Raw genomic sequence first — 11,636 nt, forward strand, 5'->3', positions numbered from 1 at the left:
TGCCGCACTGACTGGTTCACAATCAACTCACATGCACAGTGATAGTGACTGTGCCACCTTCCCCTTGTAGGTTCTGCTTCCTAGAGAACCAGACCCACTGTCTTACCTTGTTTACCACCTTCTCTGGGGTCTTTACCAGGAGGTCCGGCTGCTTCCCTTTTTTGGAAGGGGTCCGCTTTATTTTTGGCGAGTGGAACTTGTCCATCAACTTCATCGTGAACGAGGACAGGTGGGAGCGCTGAGAGTCTAGGAAGAAACGCAAAACACAGGTAAGTATTGGGTCTGAAAACGGTCTGAAATCCTGTTGTGAAGTCATGCAAACAGGGTAACGTTTAGACTTCAGTTGCCCTGTGTTAAGAAATCTGCCACATGCCCAGTTCTGTGACTGAATATGCAACAGAGAATGTCTATACAGATTTCTTAATTTACGGCAATTTGCTTCCAAAGGTTACACCATTGGCTTAACTGTCCAACAGGATTTCAGCAAAGGAAGGTGAAAAGTTACAGCAGGAGATGGCAGGGAACTCTGAGAACATATCCAGAAGGACATCATGGCTGATGGTATCGAAAGCCACTGAGAGGTCCAGGAGTATCAACAGGGTCACACTCCCCCTGTCTCTCTCCCGGCAAAGGTCATTGTACAGGGCGACCAAGGCAGTCTCTGTACCAAAACCCAATTGAAATGGATGCAGAAAATCCGTTTCATCCAGTGGTGCCTGGAATTGCCCGGCCACAACTCGCTCCAACACCTTGCAATAAGGAAGGTTTGCCACTGTTTGGTAGTTAACCACCAGCCTTGGGTCCAGGTTAGGCTTTTTTAGGAGTGGCCGAATGACCGCCTCATTCAAGGTGGTAGGGACCACTCCCTCTCTCAAAGAGGCATTCACGGCCTCCTGGACCCAGGTGCGAACCCCCCTGGCAGATCTTCCAATTAGCCAAGATGGGCAAGGGTCGAGCGGAGTGGTGGTAGAACGGACAGATCCAAGCACCCGGCCCACATCCTCAGGTCTCAACAACTGAAACTCATTTATAGGTTGCCAGATTAGCTTTTGCGGCCAATGTCAAAGAAGGATTTTAAAAGGTAAGATGTTGCTTGTAGAATTATCTGCAAATAAGAGTTAACTTACAGAGGAAGTCCAGAACTTCTAATATAGGGCAGGCAAAGGTGTGTGTGTGTGTGTGTGTGTGTGTGTGTGTGTGTGTGTATGACAGACACAGCTGTGCTGACAGAGCTGCTGAGTCACTCTAATGACTCAGCAACTGTGCACTCCCGAAACACCAACCACAAACCAATGGGAAGTACTACCTTGGTCCTCACCATTCTTGCATCACAATATAACACAAACGCAACCTTACAGTGTGGTTCAGGGGATGCTCTCCCCCTGACGGGAAGGGCTGTTCCAAAGTCAAGAAATAGTCCAATATTGTTGCACAATATCGTGTTCACGTTGCCAGCAGGAAAAAGGAGGCCAAGTTTTACATAGCCAAGAGCAGCCTGAATGTTGACGACACCCATAGCAGCAGTCAAGATGGTCTACCAGATCCCCTCTTGTGCTTGCTACCACTCATAAAATGATACCAGGGCAAGGGAAAATCCCAGAAGCTGACTCCTTTTTTCATCAGTTAATTACTTCTCACACAGGGCTGCTTTTCAACAACTATGAATGGTATACCATAATATACATAGGTGTGTACTTGTATTACTACACTGCATTACAACATATTACTATACTTTGACTGTGAACCTTGAAAGCAAACTGTCCACTCTTTCAAGGCTAACTTCCGATGCCTCTCTCTCTCTCACGAACACACACACACAACATCACTGGCGCACACAATGTAAGCAGCGCCTAGGGTGGTGTTTCCCAAGACTTATGTCACAACATGTTGCAAAATATTTAGAAAGAGATGGTAAGCTATTTGCCACAGGATCAGAAGCAGAGTTAAGAATTTTTGTTTTTGTTTTTTGAATGATCACCTATACACGGCTCCAAAATTCCTTAGTCCTGCAGTTTCACAAAATATTTTAGAGTTCACGAATACAACTCAGTCATTTTAAAGACCTTAATCAATGAACTACCCAGTACACTAGTTCATTTAAGGATCCTCATAATCATCACCCTGGCACGGCCAGAGCTGGAAGGGACCTTATAAGATCATGGAGTACAACTACTGCCAAGGAGGCCCAAGTGGGAAATCGAACTCCCCACCTCTGGCTCCGCAGCCAGATAGTAAACCTCTGAGCTATCCAGCAGTTCAGTGTAACACGGGTGATTATATCAAATGCAATTCCACCAGGGTACAGCCTTTCTCAATCCCATGAAAACTTTTAAATACAAAGAATGGGGGGGGGGCTCTAGTGTGTTGGCCTAAGGCCACCTGCTGGACCAGCCAAGGTGGACTGATTTGGGGTTCCAGACTAAAGGGTCCCAGATGACTTCAGCCTTGTGCATGACAAGCTGTCTGGAAAACCCAGCTCATTCCTCAATGGGGGGGGGAACCAAGAAGGGAAGAGATAAAAGAGGTAAATCCCGCAAAAGCAAAGCAGAACCCTGTCAGCTCAAACAAATCAGATCATAACCATTCTGTCCACTGAAAGAACAGGTTTCCAGGATTGCCTGTCTCCTTGCATGTTGGCTGTCTAGGTTTTATTTTATTTTTATTTTTTAATATGCAAGCAATTCAGCTTTCTAGGCCACAGACTTCACCTCTCATCATCTCTGACAGAGGGTTTTCGAGCACGTGCCTGCGGGCACACCCCCTTGCTAATTTCGTCTGTTTGTCGAAGAGGAGGGTGGATCACCAAGGCTGCGTCTGAACATGCTCCAGCTGTTGAGTCATGGCCTTGCGGCAGTTCTAAAGTTTGCCCGAACGCAAGGCCGGCACGTGCCCCCGTTCTTGTACTTATGTACAAATCACAAATCAGCCTCCTGCTTACACCCGAGAGGCCTTCGGCTAGAAAGGGAGTCCAGGTAAAGTGGAGAAGTCAAAAGGCCAAACCTTCTGATTCACTTCGAGCCTCCCAAAAGCCAGAGCTGCTCTCAATGCACAATGGGGCGCTAGCACTTAACCCGATGAAGGATGGGCTAGGTTTTTGAAAACGACAGGGGTGGATTAAGGGTCTCAAAAAGAAACCAAGGATCGGTGGGCGCTTGGTTTCCACCACTGGAAGGAAGAAAATGCGTTACTCTTTCTTTGGGAAGTTCCACGTGTTGTTAATGAAGTATTTGGACTTGATGGCTTTGTAGTCCCCTTCCAACTTCACTTGTTACACATATATTACACCAGTGGTCCCCAAACTTTTCTCAACTTGTAGCTCCCTCGCTGTCTGTGGCTTCTCTGATATGATTCCTTGGGTGAGAGGGGAAGAAGGGAAGGGGGAAGCCTAGCCTGAGTATTATTACTACAGATAATATGGAAGTACTTCCAAGCATTCCACGGTGCCCCCAGCAGCTGGGTTTGGTGGCGACACACTTAGGGAACCAATGTATTATACTCCCGGCTGTCAAGCTTTACATAACAAAGAGCATCTTGAATGCTGACAAACACCAATGGTCAACAGGTCTACAGAATGGTCTACAGGATCCCCTCTTGTGCTCACTCCCCTTCACAAAATGACACCGAGCAAGAAGCTGACTCCTTTTTTTTATCAGTTAACCACTTTTCACCCAAACTTAAAGCCATGGTCAGGGTTGTCTCCTGGTCAGTATGAACAGTGCTGATCCGCATGCTTCTCAAGTCTCCCCACAAGAAGAAAGAGGAATCCACACTAATCGTTTAAGCTCCCTCTTTTTTTGGTCCATCCGTTGTTTTTAACATTTGCACGCGGCCTTCCAGCAAGGAGGCGGCTTCGTCCACAGTTTGGCTCTTCTTCGTTTGCATTTCTGTCAGCACTTTCCCTCCAAGGACAGCCTTGAAAACTCATTTCTAAATTATTCACCGAAAGACACAACAAAGCATCCTCGTCCCAAAACGCACAAAGTCCGTCGGCGCCCCACCTGTTCATTTTTTTCTCTCATAACCACCAACACCACACGAAGCTGTGGACCGAGTGCTCTGAAGTTCCCAATGATGTCGTCGACAGAGTCCTTATGAGCTGTCATTTCTTTTTAAAGCAACCCAGGAGGGCTTTTGGAAAAGCACGTAGTGTCCAAAGCCATGGGGGGGGGGACGGGGGGACGGATCGAAGTCCTTTCTTCCCACCCAGTGCTGAAGCTGGAGAGCATCTCTCCATGAAGTGCTCCGGCGCACTAGGACCCGGGAGGGGGGTGTCTTTGGGGCGACTTATGTAACCGGTTACACAACACTGTCCGCTAAAAATGCCGTTTCTCTCTCGCAGGGCGCCTCTCAGTCATTTGCAGAGCAGCGAAGGCTCGACTCAGCCTGGCTGAACGGTTACAGTCAGAGGGAAAGAGGGCTCTCGGTGCAAACAAGGGTTGACTTGAAAAGGGAGCCGGAGCTCCAGATCCCCGAAAAAATTGTGCTTTTTGGGTTAAACCACGTCGTTCAAAGAACCCCAGCTTTCGAGGGCTTTTTGCAAGGTCTCCCTGCTGCAAAGGAACAAGGTGCTGACACTGGAGAGACCACCGAGACAGGTCGGTGAATACACTTCGCCCCCAAGCCAATCATCACCACCGTGTGCCGACAAGTCACTTTGGTTCCACTGTTGTGCTGCTCTAACAGTTAAGAAGTTTTTCCCCATTATTCAGCCAAACTCTAGCTTACTGTCGCTTGAGCCCATGATGACGTGCCCTGCAGTCTGGGACGATCAAGAACAGGTCCTCCTCCTCCTCCTCTGTAGGATTACTTTTCAAGTATTTGAAAAACACTATCACGTCAGTGCTATCATAGTCGAACTCCCAGTCTTTGGCTCTGATACCAGATACCTAAACCCCAGAGCTATCCAGTAGTTCATGAAAGACGGTCATCACCATCATCTTAGAACTGCAGACCTGGAAAAGACCTTATGGGTCTTCGAGTCAAAGAGGCCCAGTGGGGGAATCAAACTCCCAGCATTTGGTTCCACAGTCAAGAGACCTAAACTGTTGAGCTGCCCAGCTTGGAGAGAAACGTGTTGTTCCTTCCACTGTCCCGTAGGTCTTCTCACCTCTGCCTGCAAATCCATCCAGGGACGAAGGCCTAGGGGCAACAAAACCTTCGCCAGGCGCCTCCGGGAATTCCTGGGCACGTTTGCCAAGAGCACTCACTCCTCTCTTCCCTTCTCCACGTGGGTGAGTGAGAGCAGCCATCCTGCCAGCTGGCACTTCCCGCAGCTGGCACAGCTCCAGACTCTGGGAGTCTGAGCTTTCTCTACACCTTCCTGGACATTTATGGAGAGATCTCTCCTCCTGGGGTGGGAGGGTGGGGGAGACCTTTTCCTGCAGCCCAGCACTGGACTTCTCTACGAACCAGCCGTTGGGGAGGGGAGTGCAGTGGAGAAAAAAAAAGTCCCAGTAGCAGCCAGGATCTCACCTGTGTCGCCTATTTGCACCCAGGTTGCTGTTTACTAGGACCGAAGAGCAAGGCTTCAACCAGACACACCCCTTAGGCTAACACCCTCTGGGAGCGGCCACCCTTCGGGAGACACGGCCTTGGCGATTTTCTTTTTTTTAAGGCATCGCAACACCTCTGGCGTTCTGGTGTTCTTCTTTGGGAGACCCAGGCGGCTGGACTCAACTGGCAGCACTTAAAAGAGCTGGCAGAGTAAAGAAAGCTCCCTCCTTCCTTGGCCAGCCGAGCCAGGCTCGGTGACTCACAGACCTCAATACCTCCCTGGGCCGCCCATCAGGGCCTCCAGAGGAAGCCAAATTCTGGAGAGGGGGGTGGAGAATGACATTTCCATTCAGATCCTCCCCCCTGTCCGATCCTAAGCAGCAGCAGCAGAGAAAAGCCTTCCGAGGCTCTAACTAGGGCACTGCACAGGTCTCCTGTCTAGTTTACAAACCGGTCTTTTCCGTTTATAGTTGAGGAGGTAGAAATCCCTTGTTTGTTTGTTTCTTATTGCCCTAATTCAATGGCATGGTGCCTTGTAACACAAACCAACAGCCTAGATTCCAGTATGAAAAAAAAAAAAGACAATTCAGAGAGAGTGACTCAGGCACTTTTAAAAAAAAAATGGAGCACCTTCCAAGGCAGTGGATTTGCAAAGGAACTGACCAGGGAAGTCACCACCCCCCCTCCAGGGAAGAAAAGCAGCATCTGGATCAAGGCGGGGGGGGGGCTCAAAACAGGAGACAATGGAACTGGGAATGTCACGTTTCCCAGCGGAAGCCGGGGAGACCTCGCCCCTCTTCTTCGAAGGAACCGGCGGGTGAGAAATCAGCCTTTGAGGCGGGAGGCTAAAAAGGACTCTTGCATGTTGCTGGGGGCTATTTACCTGTTGCTGCAGCAACAGGGTGATGTCATGGCCTGGCGCAAAAAATAGCACACTCTTGCAAAGGCTTCGGGAGGAACCGCCCTGCAAACACGAGCGAGCGAACTGCACGAGGGTTCAGAGATCTCTCCCCTCTTTTTAAAGGGAAGCCCTAAGTTTCTCCAAAATTGTCTCGTCATTTTTAAGAGCAAACTTGGGCGAGGGGGTGTCAAGAGAAAACACAACCGGCCCTGAGATCACAAAGGAAGAAAAAGGACGAATCTTGAGGTTGCCCTACTTTGGACACGCCCTGAGAAGGCAGAAGATCACCATCCTGAGAAAGGTGGAAAGTAGCAGGAAAAGAGGAAGACCGAGATGGACTGATTCCCTGAAAGAAGCCATGGGCTTGGGTTTACAAGAGAGGAAGCAGGGCAACAGAGGGCGGGGCGCAAGTCAGGGGAGACGTGACGGAACGTAACAACCACAACAAGGAAGAAGCATGGAGGTTGTCAGGAGGCAGGGGGAAATCCCCAAGGTTTGGAAAAGGCATATAAATAAATAAAGGGAGGGGACACACACCGCCTCTCCCCTCTGCAAACAACAATGAAGACTGAGCAGAACACAAGAAGCCAGGTGGGAAATGGGAGGGATGGAACGGAATGGAATTATCCAGGCCGGTGAGAGGCGTTGGAAGAGGACCATCCGGTTAAGACGTCGAGGCGATATTGCCGCATTTTGGTGCAAAAATCCTCTGACTGGCGGTGGCTCTCTCCAGGGTTTAAGGAAATCATCTTCCACAGCTGTACTTTGAAATCGCTGCAGGATTGAAGGAGGGGATGCATGCAAAGTGCACAGAATCAGATCATGATGGGAGTTGGAAGGGGGGGTCTCAAAGGTCATCCGGTCCAACCCCCTGCTCAAGGCAGGGATCCCAATCCAAGCAGATGGGACAGATCGTGACCCAGTTTTCTCTTGATGGCCTCCAGCGTTGGAGCGCTCACCGCCTCCTCTGAGGTCATGGGTCCCATCGTTGTACTGCTCTAACAGTTGTGACCGTTTTCCTGATATTCAGCCTAAATCTGGCTTCTTGTCGCTTGAACCCATGATTACACAACCTGTTTAGAATGACCCCTTTAATTTGCCACTTTACAGTATTCTGCATGTATTATTTAAGGTAGGCGGCCTGTCTCAAGCAGGGACCGCCGTATAACACCTCTGCAAATCATGGGCTTTTAGAGTTGGAAGGGACCCCCAAAGGTCTTCTAGTCTGACCTACTGCTGATGCAGGCATCGATACTGAAAGTGTTTCACAGTAATTTTCAGAACTCTTATACGTATAGCCTTGTGAGGTAGGCCACAGTTGTTATCTCCCTACTGGGGATGATGGTTTAAGGACTGTTCCCCTGTTAAATTTCTACCGTAGCTAAACGAAGATCCAAATTAAGGGCTCCTGACTCACGTTTCAAGCTCTCTCTCTCTTTCTTTTTTTGTCGTTGTGCTCTTATAACAACAAATCAACGTGCCCTACACTCTGGGAGGATGGAGAACAGATCCTGCCTCTCCTCTACAGAACTACCTTTCAAGTCTTTGAAAAGAGAATTTGCTTCCACTCCGTACCAGCGGCCGGGAGGAATAACAGGAAAGGGTGGGTCCCTCCCTGTTCTGCTTGTGGGCTTCCCTGAAACATCTGGCCAGCGAGTGTGGGAAACAGGATGCTGGAATGGGTGGACCTTTCGGGTGGATCTGACTAGGGCTGTTGACTGGCCACAGAAGGAGGCCAACACACGGAATTGAATTGTCGGACAGCTGCCGGTTCGCACCCATTGGTTTCCTTAACTTAGGTGTGAGAAACGAGAGGTCTCAAGCAAGACACTCGAAAACATTCCTTTGGAGAAAAAAAACTCCTCAGAAACTCTCCATATCAATATGGTTGGGTGGCCTGGAAGGGTTTCTGGAGGCTGTCAGCTGAAAGTTCAAACCCACTGAGCCTCCCTGACATTGGCTGGACTTGATGATCTATCGGATCCCTTCTAACCCTGCAGTTCTAAGGTTACAGATTATAAATTATAAAAAAAGCAGGTGATCTGAAAAGGGTGGGCAGAGAAGCAGAGGCCTGAGAGAAGGATGAAGAGAGAGAGGAGAGAGAGAGGGAGGATTAGCTAATAAAAAAGGGGAAGATGGGGGAAAACCTCAGGTAGAGCGCAGACAGAGAGTTCATCCAAGTCTTATATTATTCTTTTGAGTGGAAAGGGGAGCCCAGCAGCAAGACGGCACATAAGACAAGGAACACAGGATGCTATCCCATATCAAGTCGTACCACTGGCTTTTTTAGCCCACTACTGTCTCCAGGGATTCGAAATGAACTCATCGAAAAGAGCCACGGATTGCACGTGGCCGCCTTCGCAACCCGCTGTGGAGAAAAGGCTGAATTTAAAAGAACCAGCCAATGCTTTTGGCTTCGGAGTTTTAATCCACAAGCTGGTCGCTCTAAATCCGTGTGTGTAACTAATAAAGTAGATGCCCAGTAGGGTGGGGTGGATAAAGCAACAGACGGCCACCCAGGGGACCTGGATTCGAATCTCCACTAAGCCGTGGAAACTCGTTGGGGAAGAAAGAAAAACTGGTAAAAAATATTTCAGTAACTCACTTATCTTGAATATTAGGATCGCTATAAATTGCTTTTTGACTTGATGGCACAAAACGCACACTAAGGGCGCATAGTCAACAGAACTACCTATTTAGAAGGGCCGGATTAGACCAAAACATGTGCCTATGCTGGAGACCAGATCCTGCATCTCTGCACGATTAACTGTTCCGCAGAGGAGGAACAGAGTATAGCTAGAATACCTAACCAGTGGCAGAAGACAAGCCACAGCCCAATGTAAACTCATTCGGGTTGTTCTCAAGCAGCCTAGCCCATCTTCATGACCTTCAGACATGCGCGGCGTCCACCATTACCAACATGGGTAGCTGTCCTTAAGAACAATGAACTCCCATCATAACAACAGAGAAAGAGAGGACCTCCACTCTACCATAGAGTCCCTTCTTGAAATGAAAGACCTGGTTTTCATCTCCACCTGAAAGAACCTCAGACAGGAGGACTGGGAGACAGATGGACAGCTGTCATCCGTCAGGGTAGAACAACAGTGGGTTAGGTCGGGCACAATGGGTTGACATTGTTCAACGCAGCTCTTTTCATACATTCCCCAATAGCCATGGGAATAAAGTATATTTTAACAACCTACTTACACAGCCTTTTTCCCTACACAATGGCTTAATCTCTGTCTGCCTGCCAGCCCTCCCACAGAAGAGGTCACTGTTAGGACGCAACCAAACAACAAAAGGAAGTGATTTAGCTAAATGAGTTAAATAGCCATGGCTTTCTTCAATGAGCCCAGCATATTGTAAAGGTGCCAAGGAGTTGTTCTACGAAGCCTCTATGAAAGTTAACTGCCTTTTACTATCATTCACATCCCTCTGTCCTTCTAAATCCTTGATCCTCCTGTCCTCACCAGCTCATTCTGCTTTTTCTTGACCCTGTGGGACAGCAGAAATATTTTTTTTGGAGATACTGGCCCAACGTTAGAGCACAACCTGCAGGGTTAAGACAAGTTATGCAAAACTGCAACAGGTCCGGCATTGTTTCGTGAAACATCGGATAGGATGTTAGCCTCTCTCGACATCAGTGGCTGGCCTCCTTGAGTCTCCAGAAGCCTTGCTGTGCTGGCCAAGATTTCTGGGAGTTGTAGTCCAAGAACCTCTAAGGACCCAAGGTTGGGAACCACGGTTCTAGATCCATGGTTCCCCATCATGGGCCTCCAGGTGTTCTTGGGCTAAAACTAAAGGTAATAAACTTTGCGCTAAAGGTAACAAACTTTGTGGGGCCTGCAGGTTCTTCATCTAGGTGTCTAAATGTATCAAGGCAACCCAAATCAACAAGGATGGAGAATTTAGCGAGAATTTTCCACATCCTTGGATCTTATACAGAACACACGGAGGGGAGCAATCTGCCCTTCCCCATAAGGCCTCATTTACAAACATTAATGAAGAATGGGCAGATTTATTTTCAAGAGAGTAAGAGACACAGTCAAAGCTACAGGAAAGAAGCAAAGGTTGGGGGTTTGTTATGTAACTATCATTAAAAAAATTCTGCTCAAATTAGAAATAATAATAAGGGACTTTACGGAAGGGACTTTACGGATCATCGATTCTAGCCCCTATTGAGGAGACCCAGTGGGGGAATCGAACTGCCAGCCTCTGGCTAAGCAACCAGAGATCTAAACCACTCAGACACAAACCCCTATGCATCTGCGTAAAACAGCACGGATGAACCAGTCACAAATGATGTTATTATAAACTCTACCCAGTTTACATTTAGTGGCCTCCACCACCAATATTATTTAAAGACCCGGAACACGTTCAATATTTCTCTGCTGTGCCAGAGACAGACTTTCACACTAGAAAGCTTGTGTTGCCTTAAATAGACAGCGGCAGGCAAACAACCCTTGTTGATTTTTAACACCCACCTCTGCCTGCAGGCTAAGTCCCCCCCCCCCCGCCCCTTTCTGCTCTTTGCTCGCATTATTCCACCAGCGCGCTTGTCGGGGTGTGCATTCGCTGAGATGGACAGACCCAGAGGGCTACGGAAAACTGGGCCTCCCCTCCAAACAGGAAGTGATTCGCATCAGGAACCCAACGACTCCCAAAATGAAAGCAGAATAAATGAAAGGTCCCTGATCTCACAAGTCCTTGGTGTGGGAGTCGGTGTTTACTGGCCGGAAAGCCCTAAAGCAGATGACGAAAAGAGAGAAACTGTTATATGATTTGCTATTAAAAGCCCACCCAGAACCCAAGTCATAAGACTGTGGAGGCACCATTGAAAAGGGAGGCAACTTGGTCTGACGAATGGTGAATTCGAATTTTCCGAAACTAATTTCTCTGCACTCCCTGAAGGTTTCTTTGGGGCAAAAGGGATCCCGACAGAGCCTCAGAAGTTTTAGGAGTTTTAAGTTAAATCAAATCAAATATTACATTACTTTAAATCAAATTTTAAATGAAATTAAGCGAAATGTTTCCGCCACCCGCTGACATCATCCTCGTTGCACGGGGTAAAGCTGCCCAACAGGATTTCAGCCACAGAAGGATGAGATATAAAGCGCAGCCATTTAAATAATCCAGTTCTACCTCCGGGGGGGGGGGAGAAGAGCCTTTTCTCAGTGGGTCAGAAATTTTAAAGCAGGCAGGAGACATTGGGGGGACAAGCATTCCAACCCCAGTCGACCAA

The 11,636-nt window shown here is 48.3% G+C and overlaps 1 protein-coding gene across 13 annotated transcripts in view; it reads right to left on the minus strand.

Annotated features, from left to right (window-relative positions):
- The window catches only part of RAPGEF1 (Rap guanine nucleotide exchange factor 1), a 106,345-nt gene that overhangs the window by 32,901 nt on the left and 61,808 nt on the right, over nt 1-11,636 (minus strand). For all 13 annotated transcript variants that reach the window (XM_078382757.1, XM_072984893.2, XM_072984891.2 and 10 more), the window contains one exon: nt 107-246. In XM_078382757.1, coding sequence (XP_078238883.1) covers nt 107-214 — 108 coding nt within the window. In that variant the 5' untranslated portion in view covers nt 215-246. The remainder of the gene's footprint in view (nt 1-106; nt 247-11,636) is intronic.

The sequence above is a fragment of the Pogona vitticeps genome, chromosome ZW-PAR, assembly GCF_051106095.1.
Source record: "Pogona vitticeps strain Pit_001003342236 chromosome ZW-PAR, PviZW2.1, whole genome shotgun sequence".
Taxonomy (NCBI): Eukaryota; Metazoa; Chordata; class Lepidosauria; order Squamata; family Agamidae; genus Pogona; species Pogona vitticeps.